The following is a 25,266-nucleotide window of genomic DNA, read 5'->3' on the forward strand; positions in this document are numbered from 1 at the left end:
TATAATACCGGATCCTATATTAATTTCTGCTTCAAAAGACGCATTAGAGCTGATTGTCCGGCTACGTCTTATTTTCGGGAAAACACGGTAATAATTCCATACACACACACACAAACACACACACACACACACACAAACAGAAACACACACACTCCTTCCCTCCGTTCGTCCCTCCCTCCCCTCTCCCTCTCTCTCTCTCTCTCTCACACAGGTTTTCCAATAGTCATGTGATGGATGATGGATTCTGACCAGTAAGATGTGAGCAAGGGTTCTGGAAAGCTTTTATTAATATTTGACCTTAAATACAAGTCACAAGGAAGGAATGTCCTCCTGCAGATTCTGGATATACTTCAGTGAGAATTTAATGCCCCAAACTGTTACAACTATTTGAGATAGGAAAAACAGCAGATATAATTACTAGGATGGAAGTCAACACAGATGAATATGACCTGGATCTTTGCTAAATTAACCAACCCCAGAATTAAAACACAGTACTTTTAGATTTCTTGTTATAAGCAGTTTTTCCTTAATTTTTCAAGTATATTTTAGGCAGTATTTCTATCTGCTGCTGAAAACATGCCAACCTGAGAAGGGAGCCAGCGAGAATTTTTTTTCTAATTTATGAGAATGAGTCCATAACTAATATAGCCAGGAAGAGGACTTAAAGAACTATAACTAAGATATCAAACTATTCTGCAGGACCCCAGAAATTCAGGAAACGAGGACTCATGGGAAATGTAAAACTGAATATGGAGGAATTCATCTCCATATGGAAGAGCTGAGACCCATTACCAACCACAATAGCTCTAAAACAATCATGCTAAGTAGGCTGGCATTTTTCTCCTAAGGCAAAAAACTAAAAGGTCTCTCTCTCTCTCTCTCTCTCTCTCTCTCTCTCTCTCTCTCTCTCTCTCCCCCTCTCCCCCTCTCCCCCTCTCCCCCTCTCCCTCTCCCTCTCTCTCTCTCTCTCTCTCTCTCTCTCTCTCTCTCTCTCTCACACACACACACACACACACACACACACACAGTTTGGGGAAACTAGTATAGCTATGGATGAGCACTCGTTTCTCAGAGAAATCACTCCTTATTTCCAGAATTTACAGGTCTCCAGAGTCATGGGCAGCTCCCCAATACACCCACCTCCGCTCACTCCCCAACCTTCCAGAAAAATTTAGTCTTAAAGGTATTAAGTTTGGAAGGGGGTTGGGGGGTAGAAAGGCAGAGGGAAGAGTCTGGTGTGTGAAGCCAGGGCCAAGAAAAGCAAAGGTATCCAAAGTTGGGGGTGGGAATGAGGCAATCAGAGCCACGGTAAGGTAAAGAAGGCATCCACTTACGGGGGCTTCCCTAGTGCTGTACATCAGGATTCTAAGGCAAGGTGAGCGGGACATCCGTGCAGAGGCAACCTGATATGGTGTCAGAGCCCAAGCACAGCAGAGAGGGCATCCAAGCTAAGGGACAGGAAATATCAAAGGCCAAATGGTATGAGGAAGAGAGGGGCAGATTTCCATGCAGTGATGTGGGAGGGTGAAGGCAACCCAGAATGGGGACTAACAGCCAAAGCAGGAGAGGAGGTGTCCTGCAAGGGTGGGGAATGACAGCAGAGAGGGAAGACTGGCTACATGCAGGGGGATTGATAAGTAAATATATTAAGCATAACGGAAGCCAAATTTCTCTATGTCAGAGGAGAGTTATAAATAAAAAGAGGAAAAGCTAGGTTCAATCCTGTGGTAATAAACGGGAATGAGAAGTATCAGCATGAACTTCCATTTTCAATATATAAATACACACACACACAGTTCTGCCCACTGAAAAGGCCTGAAACCAGCCCAATGGCAATGAGCAAACCTAATGATGAATCTCATAAATACCACATTCTACAAAAGGAACAACCAGGAATCCTTGAGAAGACAGGCAATTCCAGGGCTAAGGCAGGGAAAAGTACAAGATAAGCCCGGAATGTAGTGTTGTGCCAGAAAGCAACAAAGTTCTCAAAAAAGACGATGTGATGCCAAAGGACACTGAGAACTGATTATCAAAACGGCGCCTCCTGGGCATATCATGACAATTTGAGCATCACCATAAATAAGGACAGTAACAGACTATACTCCACTGAATAAAGTAAGAAACCATGAGTTCATACATGTATTAGGTTGGTGCAAAAATAACTGCAGGTTTTACCATTATTAACCTTTTAAACCGCAACTACTTTTGCACCAACTTAATATAAATAAATGCTAATTTCTTAAATTTTATAATTCGCTTATGATTAAGTAGGAAAGTCCCGGTTTATAGAAAATACACACTAAAATATTCAGAAGAAAGGCATCAGTCAGGGAAAAAATTCTTTGTACTAGACTTCTAACATTTCTATAACTTATTTCAAAATTTTTAAAAAATGTAAACATGTACAACAAATCTGTATCTTCAGGAGATGTACAGGCATACCTTGGAAACATTGCAGATTCAGGTCCAAGACCATCACAATAAAGACAGTATTATAATAAAGTAAGCCACACAAATTTTTGGTTTCCTCGTGAATTTATGTTTACACTGTACTGTAGCCTATTAAGTATGCAACGTGCATTATGCTTAAAAAACAATACAGATACCTTCATCAAAAAAACTTTATTACTAAAACTTTTACACGGCACCTGAGCCTTCAGTGAGCTGTAATCATTTTGCTGGTGGAGGGTCTGGCCTCGATGTTGATGGCTGCTGACTGATCAGGGTGGTGGCTGCTAATACTATGGCAATTTCTTATAATAAGACAACAATGAAGTTTGCCACATTAATTGACTCTTCCTTTCACAAATGATTTCTCTGAACCATGAGATGCTGTTTGACAGCATTTTTCCCACAGAACTTCTTTCAAAATTAAGAGTCAATCCTATCAAACTCTGCCCCTGCTTTATCAACTAAGTTTATGTAATATTCTAAATCCTTTTGTCATTTCAACAACCTTCACAGCATTTTCTCCAGAGGTAGATTCCATCTCAAGAAAACACTCTTTGCTCATCCCTAAGAAGCAACACCGCATCCGTTAGTTTTATCACGAGACTGCAGCAATTCAGTCACATTCAGGCTCCACTTCTAGTTCTAGTTTCCTTGCTATTTCCACCACATCTGCAGTCACTTCCTCCACTGAAGTCTTCAACCTCCCTTAAAGTCACCCACGAGGGATGGAATCAACTTTTTCCAAACTCCTGTGAATGTTGGTATTTTGACCTCTTCCCCGGAATCAGAAATATTCTCAATGACATCTAGAATGGTGATGTCTTTCTAAGAGGTTTTCAATTGACTTTGCCCAGTTCCATCAAAAGAATCACTACCCGTGTCAGCTATGGCCTTACAAAATGTATTTCTTAAATAATAAGACTTGAAAGTCAAAATTACTCCTTGATCCAAGGCCAAAGGAAGAATGTTGTGTTGGTAGGTATGAAAACAAGATTAATCTCGTTTGTACATCTCCATCAGAGGTCTTGTGTGACCAAGTCATGAGCCGCTGTAGTTGGAAAGGAATCTTTTTTTTCTGGGCAGTAGGTCTAAACAATGGATACTCAGTAAATCATCCTGTAAACAGATGTGCTGTCATTCAGACTTTGTTGTTCCATTTATAAAGCACAGGCAGAATAGATTTAGCATAATTCTTAAGGGCCCTAAAATTTTCTTAGTAGTAAAACAGCACTGAGTTCAACTTCAAGTCACCAGCTGCATTAGCCCCTAACAAGAGAGTCAGCCTGTCCTTTGAAGCTTTGAAGCCAGGCACTTACTTCTCTCTAGCTGTGCAAGTCCTAGTTTGCATCTTCTTCCAATATAAGGCTGCTTCATCTACATGGAAAATCTGTCATTTACATACCCGACCTTCATGAATTATCTTAGCTAGTTCTTCTTGAGAACTTGCTGAAGTTTCCCCATCAGCACCTGCTGCTTCACCTGCACTTTTATGTGACAGAGAGGGCTACTGTCCTTAAAGCTCATGAACCAACCTCTGCTAGCTTTAGTCATTTCTTCTGCAGCTTCCTCACCTCTCAGCCTTCACAGAATTGAAGACCATTAGGGACTTGCTCTGGATTGGGCTTTGGCTTAAAGGAATGTTGTGGCTAGTTTGATCTTCTACCGAGACCACTAAAATTTTCTCCACATCAGCAATAACGCTGTTTCACTTTCGTATCATTTGTGGGTTCACTGGCGTAGCACACTTTTAATTTCCATCAAGAACTTTTCCTTTGCATTTACCGCTTGGCTAACTGGCACAAGCTGTAGCTTTCAGCCTATCTCGGCTTTCAACATGTATTCCCTACAAAGCTTAATCATTTTTAGCTTTTTATTTAAAGAGAAAGATAGGCAATTCTTCCTTTCACTTGAACACTTAGAGGCCATTTTAGGGTTATTAACTGGCTTAATTTCAACATTGTTGTATCTCAGGAAATAGGGAGGGGAGCAGCGTGGAGCAGTCAGAATACACAAAACATTTACCAATTAAGTTCACCTTATATAGGTGTCTTTCGAGGGACCCCAAAACAATTCCAATAGTAACATCAAAGATCACTGATCACACAGATCACCAATAAAATGAGGTATGCCTACAATCAAGTTCATAAAATCTGAATAGAATGCTATTAAAAAAAAACAGAAAGAAAAATTATTTAGCAATTTCTGCATTCTAATATGTCATACTTATTTGGGGGGGAGAAGGTGGAGGAAATTCCAAGAAAATTTTCCAAAAAAAGGTAAACCAAAGAGACATAAAAACAATATATGAAAGCAAAGACAAGACACAGATGATCAATCCAGACAATCCAATATGCATAGAAAAATATGAAGAGTTATATTCCAAAATGTTAACAGACATCTGAAGTGATTTGAGATGCTACTTACTTATCTCCTTTTATTTCATCTTTAGTAAAGATTAATCTTATTCAAAAGACAGGTCTGGATTTGGCCTCATCTCCTGGGAGGTGATCTCCAGGATTTTGGGGAACCTTGGACACCTTTGTTTACCTGGGGACTGCACCAACACTCTAACAAAGTAATTATGTTGGGAGCTTTGGGCCAGGCAGGATCTGTTCTACCTCTGGAAGGACTAGAAACTAACATTCAGTCACATGGGCAGTCAACGGTATCTTCTAAATAACACTGGACACCCCGGCTCAGGTGGACTCCCAAGTTGGCAGTATTCTGCATACTGTCCACACATAACTGCCAGGAGTACTCAGTGCGGGCCCTGCTTCCAGGGAGAGAAGACAACAGGAAGCTCCATGCCTGGAATCCTCCTGGGCTCCACTCCATGCTTCTTTTCCCTTGGAGGATGTTAATCTGTACTGTATTGCTATCATAAACCAGAGCCAAGAATATGACAACTTTCTAACTTTCTTTGTTTTTTTTTTTTTAATTAAAATTGATTGGGGTGACAATGGTTAGTAAAGTTACATAGGTTTCAGGTGTACAATTCTGTAATACGTCATTTATATATCACATTGTGTGTTCACCACAGAATATGACAACTTTCATACCGTCCTTCCAGCAAATTATTGAATATGACGGCAGTCTTGGGAAACGGCAAACTCTGCACTGGTGCCAGAAACGAGAGCAGTATTATGAATGTTATCTCATACCTTAACACTTTTCTGTAATAAACATGTACTAAGTGGGTAAAAACAAGTTACTAAAAAAACTATACTCACTAGACAGCATGTAACAACTATTATTTACTGAAAACTCAAAACCGTTTAAATAAAATCTTATTTAATTCAAGAGTATACTATACAACTATGTGCAGACCATCGCTTCCAAAATCAGCGCCCTCCATATTTTAAAAACTCAAAAAACTCACTCTTTCATTGAAAACTGCTATGTTAGAAAGTAAATTAACAAAATTCCTCCACCACTTAAAACAATTATGTTTGACTAACTTAAGAAAGGGGTTTACATTAAGCATTTACTTAAAGGTAGACTAAATAAAACGTCTAGGGGAAAATGCGTACATCCTGATAAACACTGCAGGATTCTAAAAGGTAATGCAGGCCCTTGTCTATCATTAATGGCTCATCCACTTGACCCACACTCTTTTATCAAACCAATCATTTAAGGTTATAAAGTCTTTGGTTGTGGATTACTCATCTTTCATTTTAATTGTAATAGCACCAAAAGAGAAAATGAACTTTAATTACTTTAGGCACTTATCAGTTTATTTTTAAAGTGTAAAGAAAGCAACCCAAATTGATCAGATACAACATTTTAGCATTTATGTTATCTATAGGGATAATAAAGATTTTACAATATGGCCTCAAAGAACTTAGATAATTTGGACCAAACATCCCAGAAAATATAACTTAAAAAGCTGGAAGAAATATAAAAACCAACTTCTTAAAAAGATTAAAAAACTAAAAATATAGTAATATAATCAAATAAAAGAAATCCAGATGAAGAATGTACCAAAAGACACAATAAGTACAATACTGGGTTTACTTTTGCTCTGGGAGATTTTACCAATTCTAAAGACACAACTGAGAGGTTAAACTGTACTTTCGGCAGCTCTGCAGTTTTAGGGTATAAGAGTGGAGTCCAGGGACCATCAAGGGTGGTACCTCTGCGAAACCACACTTAAGCCCAGTTTAACGTTATTTGTATGATTCAGGAAACCTCACACCTTGACTGTGGATTGTGGTTCAAGATAAGTAACCAAAATCTTCTCTAAGAGAAGATATCCTAGACCTAAAATTGTGTCAAGAAATGATTTTTTTATTTACATCATCCAGAGAAAAGCAAAGATATCCAGGCACGTAAAGTAATAAAACATCATAAATAAGTACCCAGAGAAGCAAGAAATTGTCCAATAAACCCCAGATACTGGACTCATCAAATATGGACTTTAAAATAATATTTACCATGTTCACAGATATATTAAAAAGTTTACCTTGGAAAACTGACACACAGGTGAATAATATACATAGTGAGAATGCAAACTTGAAAAAGAACCACAACACAGGTATTCTCCAACTGAGAAAGACAATAACCAAAATTAGAACTCAATAGATGAGCTTAAAAGTATATATTGGTTATAACTGCAGAAACTAGCTAAAAGAAAAACAGAGAAACAAAAACTAACATGAAGTTGAGAGAGACATTCTTGTCTTGTACAATTCCAACCTCTGCCTCCCTCTGCACAAGGCTTCCCCTTCTGTGTTTGTTTCTGAAATCTCCCTCTCCTTACTCTGTGTAAGGACAGCAGACACTGGATTTATGGCCAGTCCTAAATCTAGGATATCATGTTAAGATCCTGAGTTACATCTCTGCAGACTCTATTTCCAAATAATGTCACATTCATACTTACCAGGGCTTAGGACTTGGACACATCGTTTTGGGGACAAAAAGTCCGTCTACCACAAACATTTAAATGGTAATTTTGATGAATTGCTGGAGGCTGAGTGTGGAATATCATGAGCAGGAAACTTCTGAGGACTGTAATCTTGGCTGAGTCCAAGACTTCTGTGGGTTTTACTTCTAGGAACCCCCTACAGGTTCTCACAGTGAAGAGCCCATAAGATCTCTTTGTAATTTCCAGCAAGGGGGAAGAGAAAAGTAATCATTGTGAAATAACTAGGAACCAAGAATTCCCCATAACAAAGACCTCCTCTCCAAGAAAAAGACTTCACCAGAACCTTATCCCACCTGCCTCATGTGGGGGATGGGGAGAGCTAAGAAAGACTTGCAAAAGTCACAGTCCCAGAACATAGACCCATTAAAAATTTGAGACTTAATTCTAAAATAAAGGATGCTTCTCTTCACCTACACCTACGGCCACACTAATGGGACTCCACCAGTGTAATAAGAGTTAATCACTGCTGAAAGAGTTGCACGAAGCAAGCACTATCTGAGAAAGAGTTCACAGGGAAACGCAAAGACAGCAGAAAGTATCTTCTGCAAAGAGAAAATTTAATTTAAAAAAAAAAAAGAACTGAACATCCAAGAACTGTGAAACAATTTCAAAAGCTGTAACATATTCGTAATTGGAATACCAGAAAAGCGAGGAGGAGCAGGAAACAGAGCAGAAAAAAATACGTGAATAATGCTGGAGAATTTTTCAGAATTAATAACACGTACCAAAGTACACAGCAAGGAAGCTCAGAGAACACAAAATTGGATAAATGTGGAAAAGTCTATACCTAAGCATACTATATTCAAACTGCAGAGAACCGAATACAGAGAAAACCTTGAAAGAAGCCTTAAGATAAAAAACTTTACCTTAGGAAAGGATAAGAATTTCCATCAGACTTCTTCCTCTTCTTAAACACTCAAGAAGGGAGTGAAGTAAACTAAAGTATTGAAAGAAAAAACTACCAACTCTAGAATTCCATATTCAATGAAATTATCCTTCAAAAGTGAAAAACAAAGATTTTTCTCAAACAAAAACAAGAATTAGTTGCCAGCAGACCTGCCCTAAAGGAAATGCTAATTGAAGTTATTCAAGGGGAAGGAATTCAGATCTACATAATGAAAGGAAGAGTGAAGGCAAAGAAATAAATGAAGGTAAAACAAAATTTTACTTTTCTTATTCTTAATAGATTTAAAAGATAACTTTAAAATAATAGTAACCATGCATTGGATGATTATAGCGTATGGAAAGGTGAATGAATGACAGCAATGTCATAAAGGAAAAAGGAGAAATTGGGAACACTCTATGGTAACCTACATTACACATGAAGGGTTGTAGAGTTATTTAAAGATGAACTCAGATTAGTTATAAACATATATTACAAACTCTAGGGCAACTACTAAAATAATTAAGTATAACTGATATGCTAAGAGGACAAAATGTTCACAAAATGTTCAACTGAAACCAGAAAAAAAAGAAAAGGAGGGGAAAAAAAATCAACGAAACCAAAATTGGTCATTTGAAAAGATCAATAAAATTCATCACTCTCTAGAAAAATGATGAAGAACTAAAAAAGGACCCAAATTATCACTAGACTTCACATTCATTAAAAGAAATAGCAAAGGAAAACTATAGACATACCGGTATAAAGCTTCAAAGTTTTGGGAGTTTGGTAGTTTCAGATAACCTGAATAAACTATTTTAAAAATTGAGATTGTAGTTATAAACCTTCCAGAAAAAGAAATCTCCAAACCCAGATGGTTTCCCTGGCAAATTCTACCAAATATTTAAAGAAGAAATCTGCCAATTCTACACAATGAGATAGTCCTACACATCTCTTAGAATGCCTGAAACAAAAAAATAACAAGGATGTGAAGAAGTTGAAACTCACAAAAAGAATTTCGCAGTTTCATATACAGTTAAACATACACTTACCACATGACCCAGCAATCTCACTTCTAGGTATATACCGTATTTCCCCGAAAATAAGACTGGGTATTATATTAATTTTTGCTCCGAAAGACACATGAGGGTGTATTTTCAGGGGGTGTCTTATTTTTGCATGTACAACAATCTACATTTATTCAAATACAGTCATGTCATCTTCTGGAACATCGTATAATGTGCTAAATGCATCCCTTTGGCTGAAGATCTTAACTGAGGCTTATTTTCAGGGTAAATCTTAGTTTCAGGGAAACATGGTATACACTCTGAAACAAAACTTATGCTCACATAAAAACCTATACACAAATGTCCCAATAAAAAGCTCTTAGCATGAGACCTTAACCTCAAGCTTTGTCCCCAAAAGTATAAACTTCCAGGCTAAATTAGCATTTCAGTTTATCAAGATATGCAGATTTATAACATGTAAATTCAGAACTAATTTATAGTAGGTCAATGGTTCTCAACCAATATAATTTTGCCCCACTGGGGACATTTGGTAATGTCTGGAGACTAGATGCTTCTAGTATCTATTGAGTAAAGGCTAGCGATGCTGCTAGGCATTCATCAATGCACAGGACAGTTCCCCACAACAAATAATCTGGACCAAAAGGTCAATACAATATTTCCAAGGTTGAAAAACACTATGTAAGGGGAACATGCTACATATGTATTTTCATCTCACACCATATCCCATAATTCTAGTTGAGTAAAAAAGAATTCTTAAATACACATGGAAGGAAGTAAAAAAGGAAGTGAGGAAAGGAGGGAGGAAGGAAGGAAGGAAAGAAGGAAGGAAAGGAAAAAAGGAAGGGGAGGGGAGGGCATGGCAAGGGGGAAGGGGAGGAAACGGAAGTATCAAAAATTGTGGAGAGAACTTTCTAAACTTAAAGCAAACAAAACAATTTCAAAGCAAACAAATTGGAAACTGGGAATAAACATCTGCAGCAAAGACAAAGAATTAAAAGTATTTGTAAGAATCAAAGAAAATATATGAAAATCTACACTGAAAAACAAGTAAAAGAAAGTTAAGTATTTAAAACGGAACGGTGGTCACTTTAGAACTTGATCCTCACAGGAGGAGGGTAGTAGGGGTAGAAGAAAGACTTTTACTTAACAACTTGGCTGCAGGTGGGTGTTGGTGGAATATTTTTTAAGGGGTCTACTAGTTGTTAATAGGTGTTTATTTTTAATAGTATATTTTTAAAAACAAACTTGTTAAAAAGAAAAAAGTGATTTTTTAAAACAATGTCTAAAAACAAGCTTAAATTTTTTTTAATCCAGAAAATTTTTAAAACATTATGCATAAAAATATTGACGGCAATATAAAAATTTTCTGGCTGTTCAGCCTTAATAAATATGTATTCCTTTGATATTGAACAGTCACTTCATTAAAAAATTATATAAACAAATTGCAAACAGGTTTGAGTTATATGGGCATTCACTACAGAATGTTTACTTTGGTTTTTGGTCAATATAGTATAAATATCACAATGACATTTAATTGGGTCTCTTAAATGAACCTTATTCTATGTAATACCACTGGTTGTATTATATCATTGAGGATTAACCTTTGTTTATTTAATACATCAAAGGACAAAACATAGAAAGTTATACAAAAATTAAAAACAAATTGCAAGTTCAGAAACAATAAGCTTTATTGTCAAAGAAGCAATAGTATGATAAACACTTTAAAGACTCCATCTCTTATTTCCTATTAAAAAAAAGAAAACATACTTTTATTTTTTGTCTCCACTATTAAATATTTATTCTTTACCATAAAGCAAAAATCTTTACTAGAAACTCCTTATTTCCAGGACTATCTTTATCATAAATGTCATTAACCAATGACATTTCATTATTTAGATCCCCTCAAGTTACCCAGATGCATTAATCAAAACAGTAATAAGAAAGCCCAGTTATCATCCCTAAAGTCTTTTTCGCTATATATTAGAATTTGTCATTTATTTCCTCAAGCTTGTTTCAATAAAGAACTGATAAGCAGCATTTTCCAACAGATAAGTTAAATCTATTCATTCTTAAGATATATATATACATAAAACACACCCTTTCTTTTTTCTATTTCAAATAGAGTGCAAACATTTACATAGTATCATATATACTCTTAGCACATATCCAAAAAAAAGAAAATACAGTGTAAGTAAATTTTTACACAGTATTACATTCAACATTACTAAATCAGACCAAAGGTGACAGATACCCACACACAAAAAAAAAAGAACCTTAATCAAAAGTTAAAAAAAAATGATTTAATCTCACACACTGTTTAGTCCAAAACAAAGAAATTACAATGCACATGATTAATGCCACCTCCCAAAATAATAAATCCTAAAAACAGCAAACACAAAACCCATCTAAAGAGCAAACCAGTTTAAAAATTCAATTAAATATTCTTTATGCAGATTTTTATTCCATTAACTTTGAGAAAACACTAGAAATTAGTTTTAAGTACATTTCACATCAGGTTAAAGATTTATATGAATATTCGTCATAAAGTTTTATAGAACTCACCAAAAAAATCCTATGCTAACCTACTGGGTATGTTTCTTAAAAGACCTACGTGTAACATGATTAAAATCTGTTAAGTCTTTTAAGAGAAAATAGTTACCCAAATATATGAGCAATGTTAATACCAATCTACCATTTTAGGTGATAAGTATTTAAATTTCTTTATTTTTAAACCACATTAGGATAGTCATTTCAATTCGTATTACTTGCTCTGTTCTCCTTATTCCCAAAGTGTTTTAAGAAATAATTAAAAGGACACGCTTTGAAATCAGACCAAAGCAATTTTGAGCCTACCTTTTCCACATTCTGATTCAACCTTGGGTAAGAATCTACTTCAATTTCTGAATCTGAATACTGGGAACAATGATGTTTTACCCCAGAATGCTCTCTTGTGGGGATTAAATGCTCAATAAAATGCCTAGCATTATAAGCATTTCCCTAAATGCCAACAAACAGCAAAACAACAGCTAAAAAGAAATTGTAAGCTTACCAAAAAATGGGAAGTTGCTACAAAAGAGTTTCACTCGCTTTCTAAGTAGACTTTACAAACATAATGAAATGATATAATGGAAAATTTTGAATCATTTTCATTTCTCCATATTTTTAAGCACCCACCAAAAATGCATGCATTCAAAAAACAATAACCTAAATTCTTAGAATCAAAGTGTTAAATTCAAATTGCCAAAAAACATTATCTGGCCAGGGACGCAAGCAGGGGACTATGCTTTACTCATCTTTGTATTCCCAAATCCCATCACAGTGCCTGTAGTAGAACATGTACTCAACAGCAATTTGTAGCATTAAAAAGATGATATATTGCTTAAAATGTTAAATTATTTCCACATAGGTATAATCACACTCAATACTCATTCAGCAAATAATTGAGTGACTGCTACTGGGAGGCACTTATTCTACGTAGGCGCTTGGATATATCTAAGGGAAACAAAAGCTCTATGCACTCCTGGAGTTTATATTCTAACAGGGTGAGACAGAAATAAACATAATAAATAGGAAATCACATAGTAAGTTACAACGTGGACAGAATGGATTTTAAAAAAAAGTAGAGCAAGATAAGAGGATCAAGAATGCCTATTATCTGTAACCCAAATGACACCTTTCGGAAGAAGAGTTAGGAATTCGTTTCACATGTCATAGCAGTTAAGAGTACAAGCACTGGAATAGGATTGATTACCTGGATTCAGTACTAATTACTTACGGCTTTTGTCTTTGTTTCCTAATCTGTAAAATGAGAACAGTACTCCAAAAATGTATCATTTGCTGTGATAATTAAATGAGGTAACATCTGTAAAATGCTTAAAACTATGCCTTAAACAGAAGTATTACCTAATAAATATTCACTAAATGTGTTATAACACCTATCGTGTTTCCCCAAAAATAAGACCAGGTCTTATATTAATTTTTGCTCCAAAAGACGCATTAGGGCTCATGTCCAGGGGATGTCATCCTGAAAAATCATGCTAGGGCTTATTTTCCGGTTAGGTCTTATTTGGTTAGGTCTTATTTTCGGGGAAACATGGTATTACAAAAATATAAACACGGTATTACAATAATATATTACAATCTCCTGACTAATGATTAAGCAACTGGAGTGCAAGGATTTTGCCCACCTGTTTATTTTTAGTGCTTCTGAATGTGCTGTTTGATACATACAAAGAGCTTCAGAAATATTTGTCAAATTTAAACCAAAATATTTACTAACAAGATAAAATTGTAACTATTATTTTTCTTGGAAAAAACAGTTAGTGTTGGATATGACTGATTAAAGAAAAGTAGAAATGTTAGGATGTGGAAAAGAAATCATGTATTAGCTATGCAACAGTCCTTCAGAACTTTTTTCAGATCAGAGCTCACTGAAAAGCCAATAAAAATTATAGACCTGTTAGCCAGAAAAATTCCATCACAAAGGTCCATGCAAAATTTTATGTTTAAAACTGACAGGTTTTAAACTAAAATGTTTCCCCAAGTCATTTCTGAGAACTTAGTATCCCCAATAATTATTTGTTGTCCTTTTGAGATTTTGACCAACAGCATTCATTTCTTTGTGAAATACTACTCCTAATCTTACTTCTCTCTAAAGGTAAGAATTATAAACTGAAAGAAAAGCTTTATTACTAAAGCCGATTTATACTTCAAGTAACAACCCAAATGTCTTTCAAAAGCTTCAACTTCTCTAATACAACAAGAGCCAAGAGCCAAAAACTACATTTTATTTAGAAAACAGAATGAAATAAACTTTAGGCCTATTACATGCAATCCACTAAACAATATTTTTTTCCATGAGAAAATGTATTTATTTAATTACATTGAATTGTTACTAATTAAACATCAATACAGAATTAATCAAATGAGGCCAAAAATGATTTATCATTAAACCTTAAAATAATGCAATTCCATATAACAATTTACAATTGCATAATACTTTACAGCTATTTTCATATATACTCCCATTAGATTCACAAGAAACCTGTAGGGCTTACATCCTAAAACTGCACTGTCCAGCTGGCAACCACCAACCATAGGTGTCCACTGAGCAAGTGAATTGTGGCTAGTCCAAACTGAGATATTATATTAATGTAAAATACACACCAGATTTCAAAAACAGAAAAGGTAAACTGTCTCATTAATAACTTTTTATATTGAACATATGTATTTTCTTTACCCCAACACATCCAACATATTAAAATTAATTTCACCTGTTTCTTTTTTTAACATAACCACTAGAAATTTTTAAATTTATATGTAATTTATCAATTCAGTAAGCTTCAAAGAACACATCTATACCTGCTTCACAGCACCCATTTAAGAAAGTATAATTTTACAGTACCACCACCATTTTTCAGTTATTTAAAACAAATTTTTAAAGTAAATTAAGACTTCATGCCTAAATTTGTTCATCATGATAAACTGGAGATTCATATAGAAATGTCTTCTCGTCTGCAAAACAGGTCATTTTCACTTTATTTACTGTAAGCATTTAACATCAATGTAACATACAGGGAGTGGGCAATTCGACAGACCCACCTAACAAAACGCTTAGTATCTCAGATTACTGATTCTCTACTAAAAGGACTTAAGAGCCTCAATGAGTCCTACAGAAAGGATTAAAGAGTTTATTTCTAAAATGAAAGACCTCATCTACCAACTTGAAACAGGAGCTCCATAAGACAACATTCTGTTAGTCTGGTTTTGGTGGACATATTTCAATATACTTAAATTTTGTATTATTCATTAGACTGGCCCTCTATCCCCAATTACTCCAAATTAAAGTATTACTGAATCACAGACTTAGTGGACACATACCAGGTTCCAAATTTTCTGCTAGTTATTAAGGGTGTCAACAAATTTTTTAAACAGAGGAAGTGATGTGATCTCCGCATCAATGAGCCAGGAGCCAAGTAAGGTCAACACATATAAAATGAAGAAAACAACAAAACAGTTTTTTATTTAGGCTATAAACTATGAGGTTCTAATTATAATTCAATTGGGTTTTATAATATATAAGGAATATAAGAAATTTAGAAAATTTTTGTGGGAAAGGGGTTACCTTGAGATTTAAAATACAGCTTTTACATTTCCATTTCACATTCATTCTGAAAATTCTGAACTCTCAACAGATTTATTTTCGTCACTTAAGATAATTTTTTTCAAACTGCTTCGTAAAGTGTTTGATAAGAATGGTCTACCTAGTAGGTAAGTAAAATTAGTCTCTTCATTTTACATACCATGCACACATAAACACTCCAAAACAGGAGGTAAAATACTCATCAGAGTGTAACCTGCTGCAGCAAAGCGGGAAATTCAATGAAAGTCTAATCAAAAACTTTGATATTAGCAAAACAGATTTCTAAATAAAAGTTTGAAAATATACAGAAAGACTATCCATTTGAAAGAGCAACTTTAAATGTTTCCTAAAAACATTATGATCTACTTTAGACAAGATTGTATGGTCTCGATTTTACAAATATATGAACTTCTATTCTTATAATACAAAACAATTGGGCATTTGATTACAATAACCATGATAAATAAAAATACTCTAGGAATGACACAGCTATAGTTAATAAAATCAGTCTAGATGTGAGGTAAATTTTTGGCCCCCTCAGAACAAGCTCTGATGGGTACTAAGAAGGTTAAGACAATTTTAATATTTCAGGTAAAAGGGTCTTAAAGACATCAGTCCAAATGAAGGCAAGCTTCAGTCCATTAAAGACTCACTCAGTACCAGGAGTAGGAATAAACTTTCTTGGCTACTGCCAAATACTCCCTATGTCATACGTCAAATTAATGAGAGATGAACAATTCCAACGTGCCTTCCAATGTAAGAATCTATATGCTAATCTTCCTCATGCTTCTCCAGTACATTTTTAACATTTCTGACATTGGCATATATCCTTTTAATGTACTATTACTTCCTCTCTAGTTTGGATTTCTAATGATTCACATGTTGTCATATTCCTATCACAACACTGTAAACCATCCCAACACATTCAGACGCTCATCAACAACTAGACGGAGGGAGAGGCAGGAGCATTTATATCAGTTTCCAGGGGTTGTGGGAAATTTTTTTTAAATCCAAATGATTCTAATAATATGCCCAACCCCCAGTACTGTTGTAAACTACCTGAGGCACCACAACTTGTATGTCCTAATACCCCTAGTGCCTAGCACGGCATTAATCACAATACTCACATTAGGGCAAATTCTTGATTAATCTCATCTAAAACTCCTTTCCTTGATGATGTGACCTTGTGACAGAACCTTTCTCTCAATGTTGGTGGTAACTGCTTGCTACTGTTACCATATATAATTTTCTACTATATATTTCTACTATATATCTACCATATATTTTTCTACTAGAAACTCCTAGTAATTAAATGCCACACAGTCACTGACTTTTATAATTACCTGGACATTGAATCATCAAAAAGAACCTAAACTAAGTGGCATTAAAATAGGCACTGGAATTTAGGATCCCACTTTAGTCATCTCTACCTTGCAAATTAGTTGAGAAACAGAATAGTATCATGATGGGAAGTTTAAAAAAGTATACAAAAATGTGAAAGATTATGAAATGCAAGTCTGTTGGAAGCATTTAAAGGGCTAATACGGCATAAATAGGTTCTAGGAAAGAAAGAGTCCATAGCCCTGCCATATCTGACACTAAATCAGCATCTAAGGCTAGATACCAATTTAGAATAATGAATTTTTAAAAAGGAGAGTTTCTTCTTAAGGGTAAAAGCTCCTTTAAGTGCAAACAACTAGTAAAACATCCAGTGAGAAAGTAGAACATCCAGGCACCTGAGACCTTCAGAAACTAACAAACAAAATCCAAAACAAAACAAAAAACAAATAATATCAAATTTAGTCCAAAGGAGGAAACACTTAGGAGCCCAGAAGGAAAACCACTTGGGGCTAAAAGCCAAGGTTATGACCAAAAAATGAAAGTATTTCGTGTAGTATGGTCTTGGGTCAGAGAAGCCCTAGTAAGATTATGAAGGGATTCTATCTGCTTAACAGTGGTAATAACTGACTCTGAAATCGTCTGAACATCCATTTAACATAAACCTAAAAGAAAGCTGGGAGGAGTGAAGTGGGGGGAATGTGAGGAAGGGCTGAACAGGACAAATACACTCTACAAAACAACCCCCCCCCCAAAACAAAAGACAAGAAAAGTCTATAATACCTGCCAACACCACTTCAGTGAAACCAAGGGACCAACAATTAGTAGTACTTTCAAGTTTCTTATGCCTTACCTGCCCATTTATTATACTTGCAATTATGAATACTTAACACTGTTAAGGACTGAGAGCTTGTTTCTAAAATGGAAGGGTATGTTGGGCGCATGTTGCAACTTTGTAACCTGCTTTGCACTGGGTCTGAAAGCAAAGGACTGTGGTGAAAATGAGATAGCAGCAAAGAAAACAAGCAGACACATTAAATCCCTGGGACCAAATAAACAAAGGGAATAGGAGACTGTGACCAGGGAATATCCTCCAGCATTCCGACAGAGGATCTCATTTCACCCCAGTTGTCATCATTTACATCACGTTTATAGATCCAGCTACTATGTAGACAACTAACGTGGTCCCAAGACAAAAAACATATGTCAGATCTATAGCTTAGGAGTTCAGCATCTTGTCAATTTTACTGCTTGGCACACTTTAAAAAATTTCAAGACCAAGCCATCCTGGAAAGAAATATCTACCTTGTATCTCTCTTAAGAGACCTGGACCCTGTCTGGTTTTGCTTCTAAGATGCAAAGCTGAATCTCTACCTGTGCCTGCTACCAACCACCATCCCATTCCCACACCAAGCTGGCCTGCTCCTTCTGTCCACACACTGCCTTCTACTACACATTAACCCCTCATGCTGACAGGCGGACTGTAGGCATACACCATTATGGATGGACGGCCATCCACATTTTCCCAGACCAGTTTTCTGGCCTCTCCCCCATCTAAAAAGACATACATCCTACTTGATTCTGCATAAATCTGCCTAGTACTTGGATAACAAATCCTACAACTAAGCAAGTCAAGCTAAATCACAATGATTACCCAATCTACCTAAATTTCAATCACATAGTAGGTTTATTGAAAGAATAGCCCTTTGTTTCACAAACTAAAACTTTCAGATCTCTCACAACTTACTTCACCAGTTTACCAAGGAAGCAGATCTGCAGCTCTTTACCATTTTCACCCAAATCAAGAATCATTACATCTCTTTCTTTGCCTATCTTCAAGCCCATGACGAGACACCATTTCTTTATATAATTAGAAAATTAAACATTTATCATACTTAAAAGTACATTTAATAGGATGTTCCATGACTAAGGAGAGGAGAAAAAGAATCACAGATTTGAATTATGTATTAATAAAAATTTGGAGGTATTTTTGATTGGCAATATGGAATGAACTAAAAGCACTTCATGTTTTATAACTTTTATATTAAATGTCTTAAAATTTAGATCACCTTATTAAGTTAATCTGACATTTTATTTTGCAAACCTGTCATTTAAAGAGATGCAATCTTGAGGCTAGTTTCTATAGGAAAATATAAATTATGAATGTGAATTTTCACACTTAATGTGATTTTATGGAGTTGTAATTATTCAAAGTGTGAAATATTTAGAAAAATCCTATCATGAGTACTTACTAATTAAGGAATACAACTGATTATTAGATTTACTAGAGATGCATCTTTGAAACAAAAATTTCCTAATATTCCTCTTTTATGCTCTAGATTAGTTTAATTGAAGTAAATCCTGAGACTGAAAGGTGAGCCATTAGCAGGGAATTTCCATTTGCCACTACTTATCTGTATGAATCAAGACTTTCTCCATCAGTGCAACAAAATAAAGAAATAAATCACCATTATGTAAGTGCATGTCATTTCTAAACCAATTGCATATTTTTGCCCATTGAAACTACCTTCTAATTTAAACATGTTAACTTATTTATGAGATTATAAAAAATAATTTAAACAGAAAAGTTCATAACCTTATCTAAAATTAAGAGATTTTCAGTTAAAATCCACTTAACTTTTTCAAAAGCAGAAGTTCACACATAGTAACACTTTTGTGCCACTTGTTTTCTGTTTTATTCCACTCCAAAATGCAGATCTGTACTTTGGAAATAAGAAAAATAACTATTGCTTTTCTAACTCTCTAACTCCCCAAATTCTTTCATACATAATACCTCAAATTTCTTTATGATAAATTTATAATGTAGAAATTAAAACCAGTGCTTTAGTTTAACATAAAATACATAGTCTCTGCTAGTACTCGTCCAACTTAGTTTTTCCTAAACTACTAAACTTACTACCAACAATGGACTTTCTCACAGTATACCCAATATTGAAAGTATTTTCCTACATAATTTTTCCAAGGAAATAATATATGAAATTCAATTTCTGCATTAGTACAAAACCATCTCATCCCACTGGTCCTTTAAGTACAATATGCTGCTTCTAACCAAGATCCAAAATTGAGAACTGTTTTTTCAAGTTGGAGCAAGAATTGGGGAAATCATTTGAAAATAAAAACAGCGACCTACACTAGCACTATTCTAAGCACTTTATAAGTATTTGCTCACTCAATCCTCCTAACAACCTATGAGGTTGATATTTTCAATCCCATTTATAGATTAAGAAACTGAAGCAAAGAGGTTAACTAATTACTCAAATCACAACAGCTAGTAGGTGGAAGAGACAGGATTTGACCTTAAACTGTTCCAGTCCAAAGCCCACGCTCTTAACTCTAGCTGTACCACTTAAACGTAGGACCCATCGCTTAATAGGTATCCAAGTTATTTCAAAACAAAGAAATTAAAGACTTTGATAAAATACTATGCAACTATTTTTAAGCTGTCATCTTAAATCATGACAAATAAAGACTGCTGGTAACAAAACAAAGAAAATGCGATTTATATTAAAGAGGAAACTCCTTTAAATCATTTTGAAATTTTAATATGAATTAGTACATAACCAATAAAGTTAAAGTATACATTCATATGGAAATGTATGACAAATACCTTTCAAAAATTAACTGCAAATGCCCCCAAGTAATCAACCTTCAAAACACATTCTGAGTAGTCAAGGTGAGAGTATGCAAACATCACATTTAACCAAGATGATATGGCAACTTACCTAACCAGAACACAGCAAAGAAGTCACTAAAAAAAGGCCTCTCAACAATCAAAACAGTTACTTCAATGTCCAAGTATTGACACTCATTTACTTTACTCAAGAGTCTCACACACTAAGGGTCTATTTATATTTCCCTTATAGAGAACCACAAATCTGAATGATTTCCACACTTGTAGAAAAACTAGAGAACGGGGTGTGCAGAGGGACTTAGCACAGTGACAAGCACATCCAACAGCAAGCAGAAAAGTATTTAAGTAACTTCAAAACGCAAAGGAATCTGATCAACAATCCTATATACAATCGACAGATTCTCAAGGCAGCACTGTACCTGATAGAAGATAAATTATGACCCCAGGTCATCAAGAGGCTTAATTATATTCTCCATCCTGTTCAGAAAAGAATTGCACATTTAATTTTGGTATGATTTTCAACAAACGCAGTTAAAGTGGATTTATAACTTGATGCGTAAAGAAATAAACCCTGAATTACCCAGTAAACTCAACTAATCAATTGGAAAGGAATTTATTTTAAACTTCCAAATACCAAAGGTTTTCTACTGTTTGAGTTTAAAAGGACTGTGTACAAGTTACCTGAAAACAAGGAGGAGATGGAGGAACATAAAAGTAGAAACATAAAAGTAGAAAGCCTAAGAAAACACAGAAGAGCAGGGCGAGCGTCTATAAACACTGTGCTTAAAGCATTTCCCAGAAAACAACGTGTGGGCAGAAGAAGGTGCCACATCAGCAGGCGTCTGTATTTGTCCTGCTTCTAAATCATGTGTTAGTTTCAAAAGTTAATAATTTTGGTGACTAGCTTGTGGAGATGAAGCAGCATCAACTCTCCTCAACTGCAGAAACAGCGACAGCACCCTCCTGATTTACTCTACAAAACCAAAACTAAGACGACGCTTACAGAACACGCTCATGCCTTACGGGGACACAAACTTGTGCTGTAAAGTCGCACACTGATTTTCTTTTTTTTAACGCAGCTCTTTTAAATTGCTTCTTGTAAAACATTGCGGGAGACAGTGCCTAGCCCGCACTGCACTTTGCTGTCAAAAAAATCGTTCCACGACGCCCCAAAACTCCCTTTCCAAGCCCACTCTGCTTCCTCCAGCCCCCACCAAAACGTGAGGGCAGACAGCAAACAGCACAGAAGGCCTTGGACTTTTCCCTCCACGAGCAAGGAAGTCTGACTCCAAACAGGAAACTGCCTCTCGAAGGGGGTTCAACACCGAAGTCCTACGAAACCCCAACGCGGTCCTCCAGGAGGGATTTAACATTTAAATGCCGACGCCCCGGCCCAGGCAGAACCGCCGTCCGCCCTCAAGCTCCGCCGTCCTCCTCCAGGCATCCCTCGCCGGTTTTAGCGGGGGGCGCGGGGGTGGGGGGCGGTGGTTGCCTTTCCCAACATAAAAAAAGGCAAGACACAAAACAGCTTAAGAACCCATCTCTACAAAAGCCTCGCGGAAGATACGCCCGTCGAAAGCGCTACTTCGTGTAGGGTTTAGACCGGCCTCCCCCACGGGGGTGGGAAGAAGAAGGGGCTGGGGAAGCGGCCCGCTCCCGGCGGAGCGCCGCGGGCGCCGGGCCGGGAAGGAGCCGCCCGCGCGCCCCTCCGCCCGGTTCCCTCACCTTCGCGGGGAGCAGAGAGAGGAGGCGGGCAGGGGGCGCCAGGCGGCCCCGCGAGCCCGCCGCCTCCTGGCCCCGCGCGCACAGCCAGCGAGCTGGGAGGCAGGGGACGGAGCGGCGGCGGCCCGCGTCCCTTCCCCGCGGACCCCGGCAAGGGCGCCCGCCGGCCGGCGGTGGGAAGCGCCCCGCTCTCTTACCCATGCTGGGGGCCCCCGCGGGGAGAAGCCCGGCGCCGCTGCTCCTCCTCCAGCTGCTCGCGCGGCCGCCGCAGCGGCAGGAGGCGGGCCCTGCGCTCCGCTCGTGCCCCTCTGAGCTCAGTCGGGGCGACCAGGCGCCTCCATCCGCCCGCGGCGCTCCCCGGACAGTCCCGTCAGCGCGCGCGGCCCGCGGGGAACAGGCGGCGGCGGCGGCGGCGGCGGCGGCGGGAGGGCCCTCCCCCGCCCGCCCAGACGGCGGCTTTCCCACCCTAGGACGCTCCCGCCGGGGTGGGCGGGCCCTGCCGGCCCGTCTTGGCCGCGGGCTCCAACCCGGAGCGCCGGCCGAGCCCGGGAGCCCGCCCCTCGCCTCTCCGTCCACGCCAGGCGCTCGAGGACGCGGAGCCCGGGACCGACGTGGAGACCCGCAGCGAGGCCGGGAAGGTGTCGGGACACAGGCCGGGGAGGACGCAAATCTCGCGAGAAGCCCTCGCTCCCCGCCCCGCCCCGCCCCGCCGCGCTCCAGCTCCACACCCGGCTCCGCGGCGGGTGCCAGGTGCGGTGACGTCACGGCCGGGGGGCGCGCGCTCCCGGCGTCCAGGTGCGGCGAGCGCGTGGGGGGAGGCACCCGGCGGAGCTGCGCTTGGGCCGCCGCGCTCAACTTGGGGACGGCTGGGCCGGACGTTGTGTGTGGTGGGTCGCTCGGAGCGCTACAAAGAGACTTTGCTGCTAGGCAGAGGGAGTCTGCGTTGCCCCACTTCCGAGGCAGCGACGTGCTCGTGTTTTCTGCAGCACAGCAAGCTCGTGGGGGGGTGGGGGGGACCTAAAAGAAAGAGGCGACGAGAGAAAGGGACTGAGCCCGCTGACTTGCCCTCGTCGGAGGGAGGCCCAGCTGCTACCGCGACCCCAGACTGACCCATCAGAAGCATTGCTTCGTCGGAAAGATACCCTGGGCACGAAATAAATTATATTCTACAAAAGTAAATTATTGGATCAAATACATGGTGATGGAAGGAGAACTGACTCTGGGTGGTGAACACACAATGGGATTTATAGAGGATGTAATACAGAATTGTACACCTGAAATCTATGTAAATTTACTAACAGTTGTCACACCAATAAATTTAATTTAAAAAAAAAAAAGGAAATTATTGGTTTCCTTTAGTCTCAGCTCAAGACAATTTTTAAACCTCTTTTCCCTTTTGGAAGTATAATGTGTTACATGATTGGGGGGGGAGAATAGTCATGATTGGGAATATTCCAGGCATTTTTTTTTTCTAGCCTCAGTATGAAGAGGGGCGTAGGATTATTGTAATCCAAAGCTTTCCTAGAGTGAAAAACAAACACAATTAATTCCTCCAGCGTTTTCCCCCTCTTTTAAGTGGAAGTAGACCCAATTCCGGTACAGACGTGTGGGAGAGGAACGTTTGTCGCATGCCAACTACTGTGCCTAGTGCTTTTTAAAGAAATTATGTCACTTAATCCTTACAATTATCCAATACTGAAACTGCCTTTCCCTTTCGAGCCAGGCAGACGTAGGTTTCTGAAACTCAGTACAACCCTTACGTCTTGTAGGACCTTGGAAAAATGAACCTCACTGGACTTCAGTTTCTAGAGTCCCTGTAAAAAGTCTTCACAGTTCAAAACAGTGTCTGGCACATTGTCACACTCTGTAAATGTCCATTCCCTGTATCCCATCCATTCTCCTACAGCCGGCTTTTACCATCTTTTAATTATTTTATTATTTCTAAAAAGGTTGCATATAATGCCTTACAACAAGAATTGTTGGTCACAATCAGAAGCCAAAAAGGAAACAAGGAAAAAATTTAATATGCACACGTACACGTACACAAAATGCACATGTTGTCTGTGTTGGGTTAGAACCACAGAACACATTGTGCCTTTTTCAACCAACAAATACTGAGTATCATGTTCATTGTCCCCTACCAAGCAAACCCCCAAAAGAGCTGTTGTACAGCTCTTATCCTCGAAGGTTTTGCATTCTAACTAGGAAGTGAGACATTAACACGTAGTTTGTTAACAGTATGAGGTAATAAAGGTCAAATGCCTGAGAATTTAAAGGAAAATAAATTGTTATGGGTAAGGCAAGATTCGGGAAGAGGTGTAAATTGAACTAAAACTTCGAGGAAGGCAATAATTTCATCCTGGAGGAATCCTAGAAGTAAAGAGTGTAGGTGGACATGCAAACAATATTCCTGAGCCTTAAAGAAATCTGTGTGGCTCCCGCAGCATATAAGAAAGTAAATCGTTTAAGATTTGAAAGAAAGAGGCTGGTGGGAGGCCAGTCAAAATTCATGAAAAGAAACAAAGAATAATATATTGGATGAGAACTAATTCCTAGGTCTCTAGGATCCTAGACATTTCAAGAAGAAAGACCAATGAATAGAACTGAAGAGAGGTTAAGGAAAACAAACAGGAGAGAAAAAAGATCACTGGATGTGACAATAAGGTTACCTTTGAAAGTATAATTTCAGAATATATAATACATATAACTACTTATTCAGAATATATGTAACAAGTTAAAAGTCAATTAAAGGTTTCAGTGACTAAATGAGTGAGTGATAAGGAATGGAGGCCACAAGTAAATAAGTTGACCACATTTTTTTAACAAGAAGTCAGGTCACATGATCTGGCAACAAGATAAAACATAATTCTATCTTAGAAATCTCAGGGTCTGTATTATTTTCACTTACTACAGAAAAATCATTATGCGTATTCAGAGGGCAATATCCCACTGAGGTAATGTTGAGATATTGGATCATAAAAGAAATTGGAAGGATCAGGGAATGGGACCCATAAGAAAGGCTGAGAAAACTGAAGTAAAGCTAAGAAGTAATCACGATCCTGGAGTTAATGCTATCTTCCAAAGGTAAATTCAAACATAGTAGAATGAAATCCAGAAATTTATTTT

The 25,266-nt window shown here is 37.8% G+C and overlaps 1 protein-coding gene across 1 annotated transcript in view; it reads right to left on the reverse strand.

Moving 5' to 3' along the window:
* Positions 1 to 22,730, reverse strand: part of CD2AP (CD2 associated protein) — a 111,003-nt gene extending 88,273 nt beyond the window's left edge. Inside the window, exon 1 of the mRNA XM_081032300.1 lies at positions 22,338 to 22,730. Within this exon, the coding sequence (XP_080888426.1) occupies positions 22,338 to 22,341 (4 nt within the window). The 5' untranslated portion in view covers positions 22,342 to 22,730. The remainder of the gene's footprint in view (positions 1 to 22,337) is intronic.
* Positions 22,731 to 25,266: the final 2,536 nt, after the last annotated feature.

This window comes from Rhinolophus hipposideros (genome assembly GCF_964194185.1).
Source record: "Rhinolophus hipposideros genome assembly, chromosome: 3".
Taxonomy (NCBI): Eukaryota; Metazoa; Chordata; class Mammalia; order Chiroptera; family Rhinolophidae; genus Rhinolophus; species Rhinolophus hipposideros.